This window comes from Danio rerio, chromosome 12, assembly GCF_049306965.1.
Source record: "Danio rerio strain Tuebingen ecotype United States chromosome 12, GRCz12tu, whole genome shotgun sequence".
In the NCBI taxonomy this organism is placed as follows: Eukaryota; Metazoa; Chordata; class Actinopteri; order Cypriniformes; family Danionidae; genus Danio; species Danio rerio.
The window spans coordinates 32,201,959-32,227,054 of NC_133187.1; the positions used below are offsets into that span (position 1 = coordinate 32,201,959).

At 36.1% G+C, this 25,096-nt stretch overlaps 1 protein-coding gene across 2 annotated transcripts in view; it reads left to right on the forward strand.

Moving 5' to 3' along the window:
* ccdc186 (si:ch211-225b10.4) overlaps window positions 1–24,822 on the forward strand; it is a 55,588-nt gene extending 30,766 nt beyond the window's left edge. Inside the window, exons 13-16 of one of the 2 annotated variants that reach the window (XR_012388060.1) lie at window positions 3,270–3,350; window positions 9,392–12,659; window positions 19,234–19,453; window positions 22,827–24,822. Coding sequence is in view for 1 of the 2 variants with exons in the window: in XM_009306762.5 (XP_009305037.2) it covers window positions 3,270–3,350; window positions 9,392–9,611; window positions 19,234–19,453; window positions 22,827–22,910 (605 nt within the window). In the remaining variant the exon portion in view is untranslated. The remainder of the gene's footprint in view (window positions 1–3,269; window positions 3,351–9,391; window positions 12,660–19,233; window positions 19,454–22,826) is intronic. The other variant, XM_009306762.5, reaches the window with a different exon arrangement.
* Window positions 24,823–25,096: the final 274 nt, after the last annotated feature.

Here is a 25,096-nt window from a genome sequence, read left to right on the forward strand (position 1 = left end):
TATAGATTTTAATTTAGTGCCTTAAATATTTACTTTAGCAGCACTTATACAAAACATATACAAAACATTAATATTTGGTTTTATTCATATCTAAATTCTGAAGATTTTTACTGAGGGATGTGTTTATACATATTATGGCTGAAAATATACAGTAGGCAACATTCAAACTTTTTTTTTAAATAGTTCTAGGACAGAAATGCGTGTCAATCAATAATTTTAGGACAACTTTGATTAAAGGTTATAGTCCACTTCAAATGTTAACCACTGTATATGCATGTATTAATTAATTATTCATTCATTCATTCATTTTTTCACTTCTCCGGGGCCGAGTCGCTAGGGAAGCAGTCTCAGGAGAGATCCCCAGACTTCCCTCTCCCCAGACACTTTCTCCAGCTCCTCCGGGGGGATCCCAAAGCATTTACAGGCCAGTCGAGAGACATAGTTACTCCAGCATGTCCTGGGTCTTCTACAAAGTCTCCTCCTGGTGTGACATGCCTGGAACACCTGTCTTGGTAGGCATCCACGAGACATCTGAAACAGATGCCCGAGCCACCTCAGCTGACTTCTCGAAGTGGAGGAGCAGCAGCTCTACTCTGAGCACCTCCAGGGTGACAGAGGTTCTTATAAGCTATATATATATAGGTGCACCCTGTCCTTTCGGTCATTACATAAAGCTTATGACCATAGCTGAGAGTAGGAACGTGCTGTAGATTGACCGGTAAATTGAGAGCTTTGCCTTTCGGCTCACTTCCTCCTTTCCCTCATCGGACTAGTACATCGACTGCATTTCTGCTCCTGTTGCACTGATCCGCCTGTCAATCTCATGTTTCATCCTTCCATGAACAAAACCCCAAGATACTTGAACTCCCCCATCTTGGGTAAAAACTTTCCTCCAACCTGGAGATGGCAAACCACCTTTTACCGGTGGAGCACCATGGCTTCGGACTTGGAGGTGCTTATTCTCATTCCAGCCGCGTCACACTCGGCAGCAAATCACCCCAGTGCATGCTAAAGGTCCATGTCTGATGAAGCCAACAGAACAACATCATCTGCAAATAACAGATGAAATCCTGTGGTCCCTGAACCGGACCCCCTCCTGCCCAAGGCTGTGCTTTGAAATTCTGTCCATAAAAAGTATGGAACAAAACCTATGGCTATCTAAAGTGCATCCGGAAAGTATTCATAGCGCTTGACTTTTTCTACTTTTTTTTTATGTCACAACCTTATTCCAAAATGGATTAAATTCATCTATTTCTCAGAATTCTACACACAATACCCCATAATGACAATGTGAAAATAAGATTTTTTTGAAATTGTTGCAAATTGATAAAAAATAAAAAACCTGAAAAACCACATGTACATAAAAATATTCACAGCCTTTGCTCAATACTTTGTACACAGCCTCAAGTCTTTTTGCATATGATACCACAAGCTTGGCACCTGTCTTTGGGAATGTTTGCCCATCCCTTTTTGCAGTACCTTTTAAGCTCTGTCAGGTTGGATGGGAAGCGACGGTGTAAAGCCATTTTCAGATCTTTCCAGAGATGTTCAAAAGTATTTAGGTCTGGGCTCTGGCTGGGCCACTCAAGGACATTCACTGAGTTTTGAAGCCACTCCATTATTATTTTGGCGGTATGCGCCCCAATCTAAGGTTAAGAGCACTCTGAAGCAGGTTTTCATTCAGGATGTCTCTTTAGATGTACTTTCCTTCTATCCTGACTAGTCTTCCAGTTCCTGCTGCTGAGAAACATCCCCACAGCCTGATGCTGCCATCACCATGCTTCACTGTAGGAATGGTATTAACTATTAGCCTAGTGATGAGCGTAATGCCTGGCATTCACTTCAAAGAGTTCAATTTTAGTCTCATTAGACCAGAGAATTTTGTTTCTTATGGTCTGAGAGTCCTTTAGATGCCTTTTGGCAAATTCCAGGCGGGGAGTGGCTTCCGTCTGGCCACTCTACCATGCAGGCCTGATTGGTGGATTGCTGCACACATGGTTGTCCATCTGTAAGGTTCTCATCTCTCCACAGAAGAACGCTGGAGTTCAGACAGAGTGACCATCGGGTTATTGATCACCTCCCTGACTAAGGCTGTTCTTCCCTGATCACTCAGCTTAGATGGCCGGCCAGCTCTAGGAAGAGTCCTGGTGGCTCCAAAAATCTTCCACTGATGGATGATGGAGGCCACTGTGCTCATTGGAACTTTTCGTGTAACAGAAATTTTCGTGTAACCTTCCCTAGCCTTGTTCCTTGAGACAATCTTGTCTCAGAGGTCTACAGACAATTCCTGGGACCTGGGAAACAAAATGTACCTGAGCTCAATTTAGAGCTTCACAGCAAAGGCAGTGAATACTCATGTTCATGTAATTTTTCAGATTTTTTATTTGTAATAAATTTGCAACAATTTCTAAAAATCTTTGTTCACATTGACATTATGGGGTTTTGTGTGTAGAATTGTGTGGAAATAAATTAATTTAATCCATTTTGGAATAAGGCTGTAACATAAAAAAGTGGAAAAAGTGATGCGCTATTAATACTTTCCAGATGCATATACTACTGTATATTCTACAAAAGATGTGAAAATGTAGGTTTATTTCTGGCTCCTTGTGGTTTTTAAAAAAAATAATTGTGGAATAAAAGACTGAAAAAAAAACAAAACATATATATATATATATATATATATATATATATATATATATATATATATATATATATATATATATATATATATGCACAAACACACACAGACAGACACAGAGACACACACACATTTACTCTACAAAAAAAAGTGAAAATGTAGGATTTTTTTGGCTCCAGGTATTTTCTGAATTATGAATTAATAAAAATAAATGCCCAAAATCCTTTCTTTAACAGTCTTTGCTTTGAATCTAATTTATATCTAAAAAAAATAATAATAGTAATTGAAATTAGAAGCATGTATCATCTTAGTTTATTTAAGATTACTGAAACCACCAGTAATTAATTTAAAAAATAGATTCACCTCATTTGCCTGCAGTGTCTTGCTTTACCAATGAACCTTCATTCTGCATATTTGACAGATGGTACAGATGTGCACGGTGGGTGGTAGTTTTATGGTAGGTCATAACCCTCCCTCAAGGTACATCGCTAGAATGAGGCACTGAGCAGTACAAGCACTCGGTCATCTGCCCATTACTTATACTGAGGCATATACCTCTGCCAGAAGTGTGTGTGTGTTCATCAGTGTAAGAGAAGGAAAGAACTCATTGTGTGTTTGTGCCCTTGTGCAGCTCGGAAGAAGCTGGAGCAGGTGGAGAACGGAGGATGCGATCGAGAGGGCAGCAGTATGGGCAGCCGCTCCAGTTCCTCAGGTACATCTATTTAACACTTCATTAGAGCTGTCGAGAGACACACACACTCTGCCATTTTTATCGTTCTTACCAGGCACCCTCCAGAATTCGGGTACATTTCAGACATCTTCCATTAATTCTGGAATTATACAGTATGCAGGGTTTAATGCTAAGGATTTTTTCTACTGGCCTGATTGGACCAGCGGTTCAGAACTTTTTTTTGCCCTGCAAATATTTTCACTGGCCCACCTAAAAAAAGAAAAAGTTAAAGTTAATAGCTTTTTCTTAGTCACATGTTTTAAATAGTGTGTCAAAAATGTGTTTGAATCTAGAATTTAAATATTTTCAAAATGTTAATAAATGTATAATGAGCTAATCGTCGTGCTGTGCCCACATAAATGTCTGCATCCAAGACATTCTTTAAGCCTCATAATTTGATGTTGACGTCACTTCACTGTACTGGTTTTAACCAGGTTACAAAAAAACAACATGCTCACAATGCTCCAAACAGATCAGAGTAACCGAAAAGCAATATGGTGTTTACAACATCACAGAGAAGGTAGCATTTAAAGGCTTAAAAGCACAAACTTTTTCTCGATTCGAAGACTGTATTCATACGCAATTGACAAATAGTCACAGGCAAATTGAACGTTTTGTGACAAGGCAGCACAGATCGGGCCAATAACAATCCTGTCTACTGCCCTGAGCGCCTCGTACATTGGCCCGGGCCATCGGGCAGTCCTTATTGTTGAGCCCTGGTATGTAGAAAATGTCAAATTTACAGTAAGCTGAATCCGTTAATAATGTAAAATAAGGCAAAATGCTTAAATTTTATAGGAAATGTTTGATTCTAATACAATTTTTTTTTACTATTGTTAAACTTATTCAAACCACTACATTTAACATTAAAGCATTTAGCAGATGCTTTTATCCAAAGTGACTTATACCCATGAATACACACTTGAAACAGTGGGCCACTCGGGGAGCAGCTTAGGGTTTGGTGCCTTGCTCAAGGGCATCACCTCAGCTCGTGGTATTGTAAGCACTGGTTATTTGCGTCGAAAAAACTGCATTCCCTGCTGGTGTCGAGATTCAAACCTGCAACGTTTTACTTTTCTTTTTTTTTTATCACAAGTTTAACTTTCTAACCATTAGTCCACTGCTGGCCCTAACAGAGTTGATAAATAACAGAGTTGACATTTTTCACCACTTTGTGCTTTAGCTTAACATGACATATCTAAAACAGAATTTGATGTATTTTGTCACCATATAATTGCTCTTAAAAAGTAAATGAGAAATTCACTGAAACTGCAAATTAACAGAGTTGATTTAAAATTGGTGGTGTCCTAAACATTTTGTATGAAATATATGAAAAGGATAATGACATGCCTCAATGCTGTCTAGAATTTACTGCCAGAAGAAGTGAAAATGTTTGGACAAAGTCCTATGCTTTTTCTATAAGTGCCCTTTATGCCAAGTGCAGACTGCATGATTTTAGCCCCAATTTTGACTCGCGACAGGTTTTGAGAAATCACCGACAAATGCCTGAAATCACAGGCAAATCGGTGCTCGTTCACGTGAGTGACAATCACACAGACTATCAAAGACGTGATATGAGAGAATTGCTGATGAGTCGCTGACACCTGTGAGATATTTGGCATGCTAAATATCTGGAGCTGTCGCGATTCAAATTATGGCGTGTGAAATGTGTTCTGATTTGAAAATAACACTGGAGATTACCTGAAGCCAATGTGAGAGCAGTATCCACTAGGGTGTGTATCTGCAGGCCAGCGGAAAGTTTCAGTTTTAAGTTTATTTGGACCCAAGAAATGGAGGAAAAACTAGTGTAAATATGTCAGGAGCACCCGTGTCTGTTTGACTTGTCATCTGAGCAATACCACAACCAGAACAAAAAAGGAAAAAAGTTGAAGAGAAATTACTAATTCTCTTCAAAGCCAGGTGAGCAAAAATAAGTAAATGTTCTACTCCCTTAAATGCTTCTTTCTCATTATGTATTTAATAATAAAAGATATACTATGTTACCTCACGCTTTTTCCATATCCCTTCTCGCATGTTTGATTGTGAGACGTATTTTGGATAAATTTGTCTGCGATTCTTCCTATAGTTATGCAATGTGAAACCCCCTGTTGCTGATCCATCTTGCAGTGTAAATACAGCACTGACAGAACTCTACCCCAGATAGTCATGCAGTGTGGAAACTTCTGTGACACGACTACTTTGAAAATCATGCAGTCTGAACTCAGCATTACAGAATGTCATACCTTTCCATAACTGATGTAGCAGTTGACCAGAACATAGCAACAAACAAAAATTCTTGTTTTTATTAGAGAAATTAGAAATAATACAGAAAATAAATGTTTCATGCCAATGTTTAATTAACTTAGTAGAGTTAAAGCACAAAAACGATAAAAATTTGACTTAAATATTGCATGATGATTGAAACTGAATGTATGATTCAAGGAGGGGAAAACAGTCAGGTGTAGTGGTCTGTAAGATAATATTTTGAAGACAAAGTGTCCATAAATACAAATATAAGCTATTGTTTTTGAATAATAATAGATAATAGGTTATCTTGAAGAGCCAAAATGAACTTGCAATTCTAGAATCACCCATATGCGTATTAAACGAGGGCTAAATGTTATGCATTATAGAATAGCGTAAAAACTGCTGGGTTCCATGCAATCCCTCTATATTGTCACAACACAAATCGATTAATGAGTCAACTTAATCATTTTTTCAAATTCAAGTGGATTGAACATAATACAATTAAGTTGTTTTAAAAAAACCTCTAAGATTGGGTTTTTTCAACTTATTTTAAATAAGCAGTTTGAACCATAGATATATACACTAGATGTCGCCTGGCCTATTGTTGTCTATTGGACGGAATGCGTCAATAGCGCTGCCATCTTGCTACAGGGTAGCGCTCCTTTGAAATGAATGCGGGACCAAGGTACAGTGAAGGACTGTGGCCATCCAAAGCCAGAGATATACACATATACACATATATCTATGATCGGGAGTTTTCCTGGATGTTAGTGTGTAATTTTTTTTCACTTTTCTACATTGATGGATCAGTGACCGCACGGGGATTCCTGACAAAAAGCTTGGGTTTGTGTACAGAAATGTACTATTCACCCTCCCTGTTAAATTTAATATAATCCGTGTCCTGAAACACAGCTCCTCTCCTGCTTTTAACTTCTCATACTGACGGAGGGAGCGATTAGTTTGTGAATGAATCCCCCGAACGACTCTTTCACTAACGTTAGCCGTCAATAATACAAGTTTCTGGCAGCGCAGCATCTCGTTGTTATATTTATTTTGCATTGTTTGCTGATTTTATTCAACAAAACTAGCATACACCGAGTGTTTAGTGCGAGTTGAAGCTGCTTTGCCGTATGGTGAATGCAGTAAGTGACTGTCATCATCAATAACGTTACCTGATTAGCACAAAAGTTCAGAACATTCAAAAACAGAAAAAAACGTAATATTACCTATGAAATGTTCTGCCGTTGTGCTTTGTTACTACACCCGTAGACAGCGCTAAAGTCCAGCATCTTCACTTAATAACACTGTCTTGACTAGTGCGGTTGAATGACATTTGTCCTGGGAGCACTGTACCAATGTGGCGCTATTGACGCATGCTGACCTATGCGATATCTAGTGTATATATCTATGAGTTTGAACAAGCAGCAGAAGTCTTTTTAGAGTGTAGATTTGGTTGTTTTGCCTCAAATGTCAGTATACGAAGCATTCTCACCCCATTTAAAAGCATATTTATTTGTCCCTACTCGGATATAAACAGTTGTAAGCAGTTTTCATTAAGCACTATTTTTATTAGGCTATCTAGGATGTGAGAACATCTACAGCCTGTTTTTTGGCTTTATTTGTTTGACCTGCTTTTTGAGAATTAGTGATAGTTTTTTTTCTCCTTTTTATAATTGCAAATTAAAAATGTAATTAATGAAAGTAATGCGTTATAGCAGTTTTTGCATAATGCCTTATATAAGCTTGATATAATGCTTGATTTTTAGGCCTATTGCTCATGTGATGTTGCTTAATTAAAACACACTTGGATATTCATTATATCCTTTCAGAAATAGTTGTAAGCATAGTTTTTATGTGTTTTTGCCTTTTTTATGCTTGCACATTTAAAGATAATTCATTAAAATGCATAATGAATATGTGTAATGGGGTCTTTTAAAGACTTGTACTCTTGAAAAGGCTGACCATGAATAGGCAGGTTATGTAAGATATTATGATGGTCCATTTATATTATATGTAGAAAAGTAAAGTATAAAAATTATGTTTTGAGCTGTACTGTATTGCTAATCTTATAAGTGCAGCTCTTGGTGAGCCCCTAAAACTAATATGTAGGTATTTCATAGATGTTTTATTTTGACATGATATTATGAATTTTATTACACTGAATGACAGAGAACATTTACCCATTTGTTAGTGAGACATTTTAATCAGTTAAGTGTAATAAGCATATACACTCGCAAATATATTAAATGAAAGCTAAGAGTAATTGTACTGATACAAAAGTCCAAAGACATGTGGTATTGGTGAATTGGGTAAACTAAAATTGTCCGTAGTGTATGTGTATGAATGTTTCCCAGTGATGGGTTGCAGCTGGAAGGGCATGCGTAAAACATATGCTGGATAAGTTGGCGCTTCATTCCGCTGGCAACCCCAGATTAATAAAGGGACTATACTGAAAATAAAATTAATTCATTCATATATTTTCAAAAGTTATAAGTGAAACAGACAGTTTGCCCATATTTTACACATGTATATACTGTAAAATCACTGTTTAATTTGATATGTATATATAGTGGGTAAAATCATGAATTTACCTGGTAAATGTGCAATATATCTAAATGAGCTGTTGACATGAAACTAACCCAAATTTTGGTAAGAATGTTAATGTGTAATAAGTATGGAACAGCACAAGGAGAAAATACTCAACTACTGAAATGTATTTACTACTTTGTATAAAAGGCTTTTTTGGTAATGACAGCTTCAAGACACCTCTTGTATGGCGAATGGAATCACATGAATTGCTCAGGTGTGAATATTTTTCCCAATATTACATATTGATTTCCCCATATTTCATATCCCCCATATTTTTTATTAAGTCTGAAAATCATGATGCTTCTGTGGGTCTCTTCTACAAACTCTGGTCTTTTTATTTTCTTTTGGATTCGTGTCAGATGATTGGCAGGGCCATTCTAGCAGCTTTATTTTCTTTTTCTGAAACCAGTTGAGAGTTTTTGATCATTGCCTCACTGAAATTTCCATCCTGGTTTCATCTTTATCCGCCTGGTAATGTTGGGACTAAAGCAGCTAATATTCATCACTGTTGAAGGCCAGGGTTGCGTTTTATTTACTGAGCTATTTCAGTTGCTGTCTGGGCTTTCCCCGCCTTTTTACACCTCCCTTTCTTCATGTGTTTAATACTTTTTCCCTTTGTCATTTATTTTATAACTAAATTCAATTAGTTTTATTTTCTTTGTATGTATTAATTAATTTGATTATAAATGGCATCTGGTAAAAATTCCAAGTCAACAGCACCATTAGAAATATGATAATACTTATTTTACCTGCTATATACAAATATGCGTACATACATGCATACATGTTTGGCAAAAAGCTAGCATGCTAAACCAGTAAAATAAAACTACTACATTGACTATGTTATGTATAGGCATTTCTGATATACACACAGACACTTTGTTCTACTTTAAGACAAGTGTAAAGTTAAAGTACTGTCAAGTTTTACTAAATAAATCATGTAAAAACTGATCTTCATATCTCTGCTTTGAAACCCTGTGGAATTCTGACCTGGTTTACTTTCCTGTTAGCGTGTTACTGTAACCTGCACAGTTTTTTTCTGTTTTCTTTTTCCAAAATGATTAGCAGCATTTGTTGCATAAAACTTGAATCAAACCCAGAATATTTAACCCAAACCTTTCTGTTTGTGTTGTTACCTTTTACAGTTTGACTGTATTTACAAAATGGTTTGAATCTTTCACTTTCAGGCTCTCTAAATGCACGGGGCAGCAGTATGGATGATCGATCTCCAGAGAATCAGTCCGGTTCTTCAGTGGTAGTGGTGGACAGCTTCCCCGAGGTGGACAAAGCTGTGTTGGTGGAGCGTATTGTTAGACTACAGAAAGCACACGCTCGGAAAAATGAGAAGATTGAATTCATGGAGGACCACATCAAGCAGCTGGTGGAGGAGATCAGGAAAAAAACAAAGTGAGTGAGAGCCAAAAAGATGATGGAGAAAAAAATGTACAGCTTAATTTGGCACTTACAAATGAGACTGGCTTTGCCTGGGTGAAGTTCAAGTTCAAGTGTTGATGAAGGGCACCTAGAGTTTAATGGAAAATTAATAATGTAGAAGGATACAGTGACACCAGAAAACATTTGGATGCGTAAACTGCACTAATAAATGCTAAATACTGCACTAATTTGACCTCAAATAAATGGCAAAGAGTTTGGCTATTTTATGTATTCAGCCAGATTTATGTGTCCAGATATTTTTCAGTGCCACAGAGTAGCTCTAAGCTCATCTTTTTTTAAAGAATTCAGCATTGGCAACTCTCCTTTCCGCCTGCTAGAATTTTGCTGGTCATTGTCTCTCTCACTAGCGTCCTCTCTTTCTCTTTATTTTTGTTTTGCTGGGTTTTTTCCTTTATTTATTTGTCTAGTTCTTCCTGGCCTAGGCTTGTATCTTGCATGTCTAACTTTCATTACAAAAGGGAATCTGGCAGACATTCATCTTTTTCTTTCAGACACACACACAGAGCTGAACTGTGCTTCTGACAGAGAGGTCTTGGCAGTGATATTTATAGCTATCAGTTCTTGCGGTGATGCGTCACAGAGGTTGCTAATGATGCCTGATACATATTCATATGCACCTCCGTACATAAGGAATCAGGCCTCCGGTGCACATTTCGACCCCAGAAGAAAGCCTCTTTTTGCAAAACAAAGTGAAAAGGATTAGAGAGCACTTTGTTTTCTGTGATCAGTCTTTGAATGAAATAAATAATTGAACATACTGCAAAAGGCTGGGTTGCCGCCACCACTTCTGCCATTTCTGTCTCTCTCCCATCACTTTTGAGTAATGATACGCCTTGAATTTGTCCACCTGCACTAACCCACATTCATTACTTCTAATCAACGACGCATCCCATTGAGGTCAGTCTTAATTTAGCCTCCTTAGCTGATCTTTAGCCATTAGATGCAGCTGAGCTTTTAGATTTGCTAAGCAGTGGAACATTTCCCTGTGTTTATCGTCTGTTGCTGTTCAAGTGATTCTTTGACACTGGAAGGATACATCACGCCATTATATCATTCAAGGCTCAGTGGAAATTGATTGCAGCATAAAACCGAGCTTGATTTAATAGCGATCTCTTGATTTAACAGCTTGACTACACCTAGCTGAGGATTTCCATATATCTCTAAAGAGATAAAACCAGAGTATATTCACTGCGCTTTTTATCAAGGACGCTTGGAGGAAATCTCTGATGTTCTGGAATTGATACCAAGTGCCAGTGGATTTGCATGTGATTAATGTTTATGGAAGTGGTGCATAAATTATTACTATATTGTGCAGGGCTTGCTAAATTTGAGCATGCCTCTAACCTTAAGGATTAAAAGGTTATCACATCCTATGAAATAAAATTCTCATTGTGTTCTCTGTAGGATATTCCAAACTGATAAGACTTTTGTTCGTCTTTGAAACACAAATGAAGATTTTTTTTTGATACATCTTAAAAAAAAACATTCACCATACCTCTGACACTTTAAAACATTCATAAAGAGATTTGAAAAGTAATTCACATATATCAAGTAGATTAATTCAAGTCTTTTAAAAAAGATGTGATCATTTAATGATGAACAGATTTAAATATGTCATTTATTTATGTAAAATCATAGTTATCAGAGGTTGATGGTTTGACTGGCAATTTTTTTTATTCAATTAGATTTCTTGCATCAAGCAAGCATACTTCTTTCATAAAGTTTGAATTGATAATGTTTCATGTGGATTAAAGCATAAACTAATTGTTACAATTCTAACAACTTTTATTCAGTTCAGTTCAAATGGTTTTATTTCTAAAATCTCTTTCTTAATGATTTAAAAAATTCAGTTCAGGTGAATGGGCATTCTGTGAAGGGACAGTATTCATTTGGGTTTGAGGATAGACAAATTTCTTATGGGTTTGTAACGTCATGATGGTGAGTAAATTATGACAGAAATGTCATTTTAGGGTGAGCTAATCCTTTAAAGTTTTGCATGAACAAATTGTAAGGTTTGGTGTAGAGAGGTATGCTATTACTTTGAGAATTATGCCTAGTGGATGATGAAATGTGTGGAGAAAAAAATGATTGAATGTCCAGACTCTGAACCCTCGGATTGTCGTGGCATCCCTGAGGACATCGGAAATGTTGAAAGGACAAAATATCATTGAAACTTTTAAAAAATAATAATAAAAATATTGTCAGGTTTACTTTACATCGACATTGTGACAGGTTTTGCAATATGTAAGATTGGCCTAGACATATTTTCAAAAAATGAAATTATATAGTTTGATATGCTGGAATCTGACTAGAAAGGCAGGGTATTTTGTGATTCATATCTGATCAGACTTTTGCATCTTTATTGAAATGGGAATATGCTGTCTAGATTTATCTTTGATATGATCTCAAATTTGAGCTTTCATCCTTACAGTTCAGTTGTAGTGCTACAAATTCACAGTTCCCTTGAAACAAACATATTTGTCACATTCTATAGAGCTGACAAGCACAGACAGTCTGTCAAAGCCAAACTCTCTCGTCTTTATTTCTCTAGTCAGTTGTGTCTGTTTTTCCTGCTCTCTCCTCGTGTTCCCGCTGTATGTCTTTCACTCTTTCAGCCTCTAGGCTGTAAGAATCAGGCCATGCCACTGTGCTTAAGCTAAAACTGTGATCCATTTCATACAAATAGGTCTGCAAATCAAAGTCAAAATGGTGTCAGTGCTGTGGCACAGAGTGTAGTACAGCTGTCTTGCTGTTGTACGTTTCGGGTCACATCCTCGCCTCTCTTTTTCTTTCTTCACTCTTAATTCTCCACTGTCTTGGATAATAAAAATGTCAGACCACCAAACTGTGGCGTGACTTGCACCAGAAAATGATGCAGTTCAGAATGAATTGAAGGTATTTTCATCTGAGTGTGCATGCACTTTAATTTACTCTCATTTCGTTTTGTTAAATACTACCATTATGGAGCTGGGATCCATTTGGATCCCATATTAGTGAAAGGTAAGTTCATCATTTTTATTTCTCTTTCTTTTGTTCGTTTATGTGAACATATATACACTTACTGGCAACTAAAAGGGATAGTTCACCCATAAATGAAAATTCTGTCAATAATTAATCACCTTTGTGTTGTTACAAACCCCCCTCATTTATGTTTAGAATACAAGTTAAGCTGTTTTGGATAAAATCTGAGAGCTCTCTGATTTTCCATTGACAGCAATGATTCTGACTCCAGAAATGTACCAAAAAAAAAAAAAAAAAAACTGAAAACAGTCCATGTGCCTTTAGTGGTTAAATCAGAGTATTGTGAAGCTACAAGAATACTTTATGCACACGCATACAACAAAACTAATGGCTTCATTCAACAGTTTCTTTTACGCTGTGTCAATATAACGCACACATTCAAAATCACTGCACTGATGTATACCTCAGGTACCCATAGGTGACTTCTTCTGTTTGAAACAGACTGTTTGAAAGTCATCATTTGTGTTTTAAGTCTTCTCGTAGCTTGGTAATATTGAAAAACTGAAGGAATATGGCCGTGTTCAAGGATTTATTTTATTTCTTGTGTGTGTGGTATTATTTTTTTTTTTTTAACGTGTTGGGACCACTGGTCTAAATGAAGGATGAGAGAGCTCTCAGATTCCATCTAAAATATCTGAATTTGCATTCCAAAGATGAACGAAACTCTTAAGGCTTTGACATGACTCGAGGGTGAGTAATTATTAAACTAGGTTTCATTTTTGGGTCAACTAAACATTTAATCAGGTACACCTGCTCAGCTGCTGATTAATTGAATACCTAATCACCCAATCACATGGCAGTAAGATGTCAAGACGATCTGTTGAACTTTTAAACCAAACATCTAGTCTCCATTTTGATTTCTGCTTCAACATTTGCACGATAAGCTCAGAATTCCATGCTGGAATTAGAATTAGAACATAAAAGCATAGATGCTTCCAAAAAGGTTCGGCTACTACACTGTAAAAAGTGATTATTTACTTTAGAAAAGTGAATAAACCTGTTGCCTTAAAAGTGACAATTTCACTTTACTTTAAAAAGTTAGTTAACCCATTGTAACTTGAAACTATTCAGTTGATTTAACTTCATTTGTATAATAGGGTATATGCACAGCTAGTGTTTCTTCCCATACAGACTTCCGGGGACCGGTTAATGTGACGTTTTTCAATTTTATATGGTTCCTTTTACAGCATCGATGCTGTAATGTAATTAAAATATAATTAGTTAAATAGACTTCAGCATTCATTTAGTTGTTCAAGCGTAAACCCAGATGAAAAGCCATTTACAGGCACATGCCCATCAGGATTTGCAGGCAGGCGCAGAAACACCGTTGAAAATACTGGAGTAAAATAAATGTTCATATTTTACAGACATGGTGTGGGAAATTGTAATTTAATGCAGTGCTTCGTGTGCATCTCATTTACTTATACGTTAAACCCAAAAGTATCAACTGAACCACCTTCAAACACCAAAGCCTTCCTGAATAAGTTTGCTGAACTTGTCTATTCCTTTAAGACCACTGTGTACTCTATAGTCAAAGAATAACATGCTACACTGTAAAAAAAATGCTGGATTCCACACAATTGATCTGTGTATGGAAGAACATAAAGGACTTGAGTTAACTTCTTTTTTTTTTTTTTTTTTTTTAAGATTTAAGTGGATCGAACATAAAACAAAGAAGTTGTCCCCAAGAAAACCTTAAAAAATTGTGTCATCCACTTATACAAAATCACTGTATTTTAAATAAGTAGAACATAGTAGAAGTTGATTTTAAGTAGAAGTTGATTTTAATATAAGTTACTTTAAATAAGCTAAACAATTGGCAAATATTATTTTTTTGAGCGCACTCAAAAAGCTCAAACAATTGTGTACTAGTTTTTGCAATTCATCTCTGAGTTCTCTATACTCCCTCGGCCTCCACAGTCACCACATTGCAATCCAAAAGAGCACCACTGGGATGTGGTGGAGCACTAGATTTTCATCATGAACGTGCAGCACTTGTGATTAATTAAGTAAAGCAGTTCTTAAAGTAAAAATAGTCCAAACTGGTCATAGTAAGGTGTATCTAATAAAGTTGCCGGTGAGTGTATGTGTTCATTTTTTTGTAGAATCAAGATATCACAGAAACTTGTGTGTGAATTGTGTTTGTTTCCTGTCGCTCTAATAAATAACAAGTGTGAGATATTCTGAGCCATTAAGATGAACAAAAAAAAGATGTATTTAAAAGTTTGTGTGATGGATGCCACAGTGTGATCGTTTTAGATTCAGACAATGAAATGAAAGGGAGTTCATCAATTCAGAAAGCACTTACATTTCTTTTTTTTTTTTTTTTGCTTTCCAATGGAGACCTTTAGCCTCACGTCCTCTAATGCCTTTGTCTCGAGCCGTGGTCTGAAGAAACCATTAGAATCGAATTCTGCCTTTATTTGTGCCATGCGTCACTGCAGAGAAAATAGATTTCAAATAGCAGTGGCTGAAGAGAGAACGCTCTCCTGGAGACTGAAAGATAATCTTTGTCACAACACCATTCTTTATAGAAATACGCTCAGTTTGTTATTTTTTCTCTCCATTTTCTGTTCCATAATATTAATTGGCTAACAGTAGTGACCGAGATGATGATCCCTTTAAATTTCCAACTTACTGCTGTGGTACAAAATGAAGCACTTTAAGCTGAGTTATGTATTTTATAATTCAAGACTTTTTAGGGTCTCTTAATGTTTGAATATAAAGTTCTGGCAGATCTTCAGATCTTTCAATATCTCAATGCTAAATTACACACTGTTGTTTCATCTTCAATAGCATTTGGAATTTCAAATGGGAAATAAGAAATATTAATAATAATAATAATATATTTTTATTTAGATTAGATTATTTTATAGTTTTATATTGATATGTAGATGTACAGAGCTTAGCATAAGTCCACCCCTCACGAGTCTTTTAAATTCATATTTTTAATGGGAAGCTATACAATATTATATTTGTGCATATACATTAGATTAGTCAGTGCTTAAGCCAAATCTGGAGCTTATCTAACAAAATAACTTACGATAACGGTCCAAAAACTAGTACACCCAAATTTATATGTTATAGAAAAATAGTAAATACAAATTTAAAAAAGGGGATTAATCAAGATATGCAGAAAAAATGAGAAAAATAGTTGAAATTTTGTTGGTTGAGTTTTTTTTTTTTATATATATATATATATTTTGCTTAAATTTAATTCTATTATCTTTTAATTTCTAAATATGTTTGGTGACTTTAATATTATTTTAATAAAAATATCTGTTTAATAAATCTGTTTTGTTTAAATGCACTAAAATACATTGCCTATATTCACTGACAAATGGATACAAATATTCATTTTCAAAATAGGGTGTACTCAATTATGCTGAGTTTCTTTTTCTGTGCTCTGGTGCGCTTTAATTTCTCTGAATGTCATTTTAATTCAAGTAACCTCTACGTTTTTCCCCAATTTCCATTTTCATTTGATTAATTGAAAAATCTTTTAGATATTAATCATGCAATGCCTTTAACCCAAATACCCTTAAGTCTTAAATCAAAATCAAGAAGCCGGTTCTTCATCTGCTTTTAGTAGATTACCACTATACTCAGTTTCTAATTAAAACCCATTTAATCGATTTTTGATTATCAAAGAACTCCTCATGCAAAAATGACAATGGCAAAAAAAGCCGTTTCTATCAAATAAGTGTCACATAAAATATAACTTACGAGACGGGCTCGGATTTAGCTGTGAAAAGTCTCCTAATCTATTGTTTGTGAAAAGCATTCATCATTCAGACTGAAGGAGATCAAGAGAGAGAGAGACATTGATGAGGTGGTTATGGTTAATGGGCTCCTTAAGGCTGCCGTCTTTTTCTCTGTCACTGGGTTCATTTATAACGTCATCTTTTTCTTCACTCTGAGGATAACATAGTGACAACAGGCTCTGTGACTTTAGGTCAGAGAGGCCTAAAGTTGGGCTTGCGGGACAAAGTTGGCCCATTGTAACCTTTGATTTGGCCCACTATCCCACCTGAGAATGATGGAAATACTCTTAACTCGACAAATAGAGGATTATGCAGAAGGCGTCTGCGAGCAAATCAAGGCAAAAACTAGTGTAACGTGATGTTATAAATGAGATTGTTTTTGTTTTGACTGTAATAAGTTCATTATAAAATGCAAAAAAAAAATTATACTGTTTTTGTTAATATAAAGCAATGTTTTCTAGTCATTTTTAAACATCATTACATGAATAATAAACATTATTATTAAATAAATTAGGAAATTACCCATGGCTACCATCTCATAAGTTTCGCTTCTAAATGTTGAAATTAAACAAAATCAGCATTTTTTTAGTTTGCCCAAGTTAATGCGCATGCATACTCGAAAGAAAACAGATCACGACAGCAACCTCATTTATGTCCGTTCTTCACATTATCATGCTCTAAATAATGCCTCGTCTGATCGTGCTGCTCTTCTAAAGTAATTCACAACTTGGTCTTGATGGCAAATCTCCTGCAGAAGTGACAGCAACTTTTTGTTTACAAGCATTTGGACGTTTGATTAGTTGCTGTCATGTGACGTGCGTTTGACAGGATGGACTGTACCTTGTGTTTATTTTATATAGATTTCAAAACCGAAAAATCTTTTGTTTTCAAGTGCAGATGGTTCATTCAAAAGTAGAGATTTCAGGCTTTATTTGGACTAGGGTTGTAACGGTATGAATTTTTCACGGTATGATAATCGTCTAAAACAATACCACGGTTTGACGGTTTCGCGGTATACGGTATGTTACAAATGTTACAAAATAATAGAACAGTGAAGCAAATTTGACTTTTTCCAAATAATATATTTTTAGTTATTATAAACAACACCACTTACAATGAACAAATAAAAATAAGAAAATAATAAATAATGTGTCAAAGTCCAAATACAGTCCAAATAAACATGGTGCAAATCCTCAGTAAAAAATAGATATAAATATTTACTATACTATAAATAGTTACATAACGAAACTAAATTCAATATGGAACATCCCCAGGTTTTATGTGCCAGCATGGATATGGTTGTCTATCGATATGGATTTGGATGTGGTTGTCTGCAATGCAGACAAACAGCTGCATCTTCATTTGCGTCTTTTGGTAAAAGCAAGAGCAGCAGTTCGTCTTTGCTGTGTCACTGTTTTGTCATGTTTCTGTGCTGCTGTGCATGCAAAAGTACTTAGTATGAGAATTATTTCATGAAAAACTTTTTTTTTTGCGTTTTATTTAGCCGCGCATAAATGTATGCCTATCTCTCATTCCGTGTTGTTCAAAAAGCTTGGTCCACAAACAAAAGCGAAACCTATGCTTATTGGTTGTGATATAGCGAGTTTGAACCAATCTGGGCATGGAGGAGGGACAATGCATCAATGTATCATGTCTGATTTGTCCGGAGACACAGTGACGAGCGTTTCTTTGTCAAATCAGCGTTGTCAAATGTTGATGACGTAACCGCACTGATTCCGGAGCCTCTGAAAGTCCGCGAATGTTATGTGATACAGCACTTGAAAGCTGATTCTCTTCTTTATGCCAATCTTTGAATTGTATGAATCGGATCAGCGGATCAAAAGTTATTAAACATTTAAGAGCAATACTTATTTTTAGCCGCGGGCGGCTGTCTCGGTCTTTAAGGGTTAAAACCGTTGATATGCAATTGTTCATGGTATGATAATCGTGCACGTTCAAATCGTGGTAAACCGTCATACCGGTATATTGTTACAACCCTAATTTGGACACATTTCTTATGTCTGTGAAGGAAGTATTCAGTGAGATTCAAGTTTGTTTGTTGACCACTTAACTGTCGTAAAGGCACACGTAGGGTCTGAGCTTTTCCCTGGAGAAAAGTCAGTCTATAGCAATCGATGATTGGCTCCTGTACTAGTAGGCGGGACTTCATTTGCCATATTGACCGTTACACTTTTCCCCTTTCAAAACTATACGAGTGACATGTCTTGTGTATTCCATAGTCTTTGGTTAGATGGGAAAAAGGTTGTGTTTTTTTAACCCAGAAATGTAAAAATAACTTGTTCTAGATTTGATATGTTTCTGATGTTATGAAAACCTTGGATAAAAATATCACGGTTTCACTGTATTGTGGTTACGACTCTAAAATAAATTCTTTTTCAAATGTCTGGTTGGAAAACAAAAACTTTCCCCTTTGCGAACAATATATTTTATTTTAAGAAGCTTTTAAAATATTTTGAAAAAGTAAACGTCAGGGTCAATAAATTGTTGAGAAACTGATTTCTTTACAATTTAAAACGGCTTTGGATATCTTTTTTTGAGATACTGTTGTCCTAAAAACCTTGACTTTTCTAAACCGTGCTATACCTTGAAAACTGTTATCATCCTATGCCTATTAGAGTACTAATCACTAACAGTGAAACCATAATATTTTTATCCAAGGTTATTATACTGTCAGAATCTTATATCGGTCCATGCCTAGCTGCTTGTGCTTTTATGTGTACACATTTGAACGGACTCTGCAATTAAAACTATGTGTGTGTTTTTTGCAGGATTATCCAAAGTTATGTGCTCAGAGAAGAGTCTGGAGCTCTGTCTTCAGAAGCCTCCGATTTTAACAAAGCCCACCTGAGCCGGAGGGGAGGCATTATGGCCTCGCTGTACACCTCCCACCCTGCTGACAGCGGCCTTACTCTCGACCTCTCGCTGGAAATCAACCGCAAACTCCAGGCTGTGCTAGAGGACACCCTGCTCAAAAACATCACACTAAAGGTAAAAACCACCAGCTACACTAACGATTCTTTAAAGAACCCATGGTTATTATCATTTTAAAGACATGTGCATGCTACTGTACATTTAAAGATGAGGTCATGTATTTCAGCAAGCATTAGAAATGCACAGAACGTTTGGTCGATGAACATTATCAGCCGAAAATGGCATTCGCTATGAAAAAGGTTGAACTATGAAACCCATTTAGTACAATGACTTGAGCTGAGCAAGCAAAAAAATGGATTCAGTGAAAGAATGATTAATAAATGGTGCTCTTTTGTACATTTAGATAAATATTGATACTTGGTGGCAGAGTATTGATAATGTATCACGGCCGGAAATATCACGATAGATCAGCATAACAATATTTTGTCCCAACCCTAGCTTCGATCAAAGCACAAGAATAGCAGAGAACACTGTAAACTACATTGAGTTCATGCCATGGTCAAAGTTTTAAAATAGATTCTATTCTATTCTGTAGATATTGATAATGTAATCTGTATAACTGAAGTTAAAGAGTTAATTTTTTTTAAAGTCTTACAAGATTACTTCATATTTAATCAAATGTTAAACAATTATTACAAAGCATTCTCTGTTTTGGTTTTTGGCCATGTGCATTTGTTATTTTTGTCCATTTTTAAGGGACGGACACAAACATATATAGATTCATGCAAAAGTCACAATAAATCTGAAAGCTTCCTTTTGGTCACTGCTGACAATTGTGTGATGGACTTAAAAGTGTGTGCGGTCTTGCATTCTTATAAAAGTGACTGATTTTCACCAAGATTAACAATAAAGCCCTGGAAATTTTTCAAGTGCTGGAAAACATGACAGTTTGTTAATCGCAAATATTCTGTGCAATAACATCATTTAGTGCATAAAGTAACATTGGTGCTTTTGGTGGAAACATTTCACACATGCTGAAATTGCACTTTTGTGCTTTGCGTAGTAGTAAATCATGCCTCTAGAAACAATGGTAATGCTGACTGCTGCAGAGAAACCTACTAACCTACAACATTGAAACAACAAAAAGGTCATTGCATTATTTAATGACTAACAATTCTACCATATGATTTAAGTTATGCAGGCGTGAAGGGCCTGATTATATTCATAAATGTAAAAATAGTGTAACAGCGTGATCATGTGTTTTCAGGGTATACTTCTAACATACAAACTAGCCCCTACACCACTGCATGAGAGAATGGCACGCCCATAATTTTAGTTCTTACTTGATCACGTTCAATGATTATTTTAAATAAGTGTTGAGAACAGTATTAAAAATGATCTCATCTTATGGCCAATATTCAGATTCTTCACTATTTTGTATAAATGGTGGAGCTGTTTTCTAGTGGATTGGTCTTCAACAATGACATTTGTATTAAACTGACTTAACTGAAGTGATCCTCAACATTTGTATTAAAGACAACAATGACATTTGTATCAAACTGAACTGAATCGGTTTTAATTTACCTAGAACTACACCAGCATTCTACCACTACTCTCTTGCCTGTCTGATTTACTGAAATGTTTCCACAATCTGAAATATTGTTATGAATTTTATTTTCTTTTTCTCATCTTTGTTAAGCTGCTTTGGCACAATCTACATTGTAAAAAGTGCTATAGAGATAAAGATGAATTAAACTGAAATAAAGTAAATAATACAAATGTAAAAGTGTATTTTAAATTTTACAATTGAATTTATTTATCATAATATCAAACTGAAGATTGGTGTTAATTTTAGCATTTGCTAAAGATTATATTTAACGATTATCATTAGCATTACGTAATGGCATAGGGGATCTAAACACACTTTAACACTTCAATACTTTAATACACTGGATATCAGTATTAACTTCATTTCTCATGTATGAACGGCCATTGGAACCATATTAGCTTTAGACTTCTGGTTTCATTCACTTTCATTAGTTTTTAGACGCTAAAAACAGCTTGTTATACTGCTTGATGTTGCAAACTGATATTGTCTTATTATATTATTCTTGTTTTTACAGTTGAAGTCAGAATTATTAGCCCAAATTATATATTTCCCAAATTATGTTTAACAGAGCAAGGAAATTTTCACAGTATGTCTGATAATATTTTTTTCTTCTGGAGTAAGTCTTATTTGTTTCATTTTGGTTAGAATAAGAACAGTTTGAAATTTTTTAAACACCATTTTAGGGACAAAATATTAGCCCCTTTAACCTAATTTTTTTTTTTCAATAGTCTACAGAACAAACCATCATTATACAAAAACTTGCCTAATTACCCTAACCTATCTAGTTAACCTTATTAACCTAGTTAAGTCCTTAAATGTCATTTTAGGGTGTATAGGAATGTCTTGAAAAGTATCTAGTAAAATATTATTTACTGTCATCATGGCAAAGATAAAATAATTCAGTTATTAGAAATGAGTTAATAAAACTATTATGTTTAGAAATGTGTTGAAGAAATCTGCTCTCCGTTAAATAGAAATCGGAGAAAAAAATAAACAGGGGGTCTAATAATTCAGGGGGGCTAATAATACTGACTTCAACTGTATGTATAATCATTAACACTCTTGTTTGAAGAACTAGAACTTTGACTGTTTTCTGCCATTTGTTTTTCCTAGTCATTTCTTCTATAGGCAACTCAATTGGAAGTTCTAAAACAATCAAAGAATTGAGTTTAATTCCGCATTGCAGAATAAGGTCAATATACAATTCCCAATAGATAAATCTTGAGCATTAACTGATACGATACTAGTACCTCATTAAGCACAACGTAAATCAACACCTGAAAGAAGAGTTAACTTCATGGTATTTTTATATGCATTTCAAACCCAACCTTTCACAGCACATGTTTGTTTTTGCAACAGCATGACCATATATAGCCGCACTAGGTGTTGATGTATTGAGATTAGTGTCGAGTTCCACAATGGCATCCGCTGATGTAATTACAATTATTAACCTAAGCTTCTGCGTAACTGGATTCCTGGCGATGGCTATCGGAAGAAAAGCAAATTTGGTTGCTGATGGATGACTGTTAAAAGCGTGGGCAAATTCCCATGCTGGAAGTGACCAGTTCTACAGCCGCATTCAGGTCACAACAGGGACAGCAGCTTTTCGCTACGAGAGAGCACATCAGCTGGGAGATCAGAGAAATTAATAAAGTGTGTTTTGAGGACAGAGCGCGAGGGTAACGCAGAGCTCCATTCCAAGCACAATGGCAGGATTACAGTCTTAGCATGAGATGGACAGGAAATCAGACCGTTTTTGAAGCAAAACAGGCTGAAATTGCATGATTATCCCAGCTTACATGCTCGCTGCGCACAGATGTGTATGAACAAACATAATAGCATTGGTCCTTACTCCAGTTTTATTTGTGTCTCTCGCTACAGGAGAATCTCCAGACGTTGGGTTCGGAGATTGAACGACTAATCAAACAGCAAAGGCTGCCGGATGATACAGCCGGAAGGAAGTGAAATCATTGGAGGAGGAAGACTGCTACAGTAAACAGCACATTCTGTCCAATCGAGCCCGTTACGAAACCATGTACTCCGTTTGGGATCAAAACTGTGCTTTTTTTTTTTCTTTCCCATCAGACAACTTCAGTCTGACAAATACACTGGAGGCACAGTTTGCGATCTTTGAGATGCTTACATGACACTTGAATGGAATGCAAAGAGATTAACGGGATTTGCTTTTATTCACATCGTGCCCAATAGCTATCCAACTTTTCCGTCCCCCATAATGCAGCCTCGATGAGTGGCGGTCATCAGGTACAGAGATGAAATGCAGTCCTAAATCCAACACCCTGAAGTTGGGTAGATGAGTGAATATTCTCATCAGCGTGACCTCACTCTCTTTTGAAGAACAAAATGTCCTGGACTAATGGAGAAACGCAGATTCTGCAGCTCTTTATAGAGCCTTTCAGAGGCTATTCAATGCATGGTGGGTTAATGGCCGCTTCTCGCCGCTCTCATTCCCCCCCTCTTGCAAACGTGCCAATTAATGAATGTATTATGTAATGAAAAGGACCCTTGCGTGTAAGCCACACAGCTCTGACCCGGGAGTGTGGGCAACATTCCTCATTCACACTGCTGCTCTGTTTCTTCTACACCCGGATAGCATTATCTCTCGCTAAGCACTTAGGCGAGAACGGCCATGCCAAAAACTACAGTAAAACACATTAATCAGACTGAATAACTACATCTCAGAACTTTCAATTCATTTAGGGCTAGTCTTAATAGAGCTTGTGGATTTTATTATCAGCTCGTTCTCTCTGGATTAAGTTGTAATTAAATATTATTTTTGCCCCCTCTCCCCTTTTCTACCTCTTCTTATGCTGTTTTGTATAAATATGCTTTTATTTTTCTGTGTTCTGTCTTTCTTTTTTTTTTTAAAAACACTTGTTTACTTGTGTGTGTGATAGATTTTTTTTTGCTCCCAAAAGATACAAAGGTATAACATCCCTGTAAAATGAATGAGAATATGTAAATATTAAGGGCAAAAGTGCAATTTTAAACCTCCTTTTTGTTTGTTCGACTAAGTCGTAATCACCCCGGCCAGCATCCCATTAGAGACTCCAGCAAAATAGCCCGATTTCATGGCGATGTAACATAAGGTACGCAACTTCATACAGAGTTGAATCCATTCCAACCGTTGAATTGTGACCGCCGGAGGCATCGCTGGTTTGCTTTTCCCTTCTGTCTCTTTTTGAAGGGTTGCATGATAAAGAATCGCCCTATCAGACTCCACTAATGGATTTTCGCCTTTAGAACTTGTAGGCAGCCATTTGATGATTGGTAGATCGCAATCGTTTTAGTGCCATCTTGGGATTTCTCCTACTTGAGCCGCTATTGAAAGTGAAATCACACCAATGCACTGTGATAAAGGGTTTATAATAACTTGACATACCGCTATATAAGCTTGTCAAGGTCATATCAGCCGTTCCAACATTGAGAGCCTGCGCTGTTGCTCTCAACACTCCCAAAAACACATTGCAGACATTCCGGAAAACACAGGATGAAGGAAATGATGCAATGCTCGCAAAAAAAATAAGCATTTACACAGAGCTCTTATCAGCAAAATCAAGACTTTCTGAATCTGTTGATGATTTATCGGTGTGCTTTACATTCTTTATTTATTTCAAGTCTCAAAACAAAAGAAAGGTGTGAATGTTTGTGAATGGCGAATTGAAACTGAAGAAGAAAAAAAAAACCCACGTGTTGATTCTGTCTCTGGTTCGTCACTTGTACTCTGCTTGATTGTATAGTGAGTGAAACTGTGATTATAAATTTGTAGATATATTGTACAATGGTCCAATGTTTTTAAAGTCTTCTGTATATAAATGGCCTTTAAAAGGGGATTAAATGAAAATATTATGATCACTGATGTTGTTCTCTTTTTAAGAGTAATTTGTATGTATATGTAAGTCTTTGACTCTTTTTAAGCATATAAAATACCACAATATGTTTGCAGATATTTAAGAAACATGCTAAGTGAACATTCTTGTTTATCTGAAAAACAATGCTTAAGTCAGATATTGTGCTTTGAAAATGTGTGTTCTGTGCCGGAAAGTATGTCTTTGTTTTGGTCCCTTTAACCTGCCCAATGCCACTTTAGCCAATTATATTTCCGCACCCCAGGTTACCTTTGTGGAAAACAG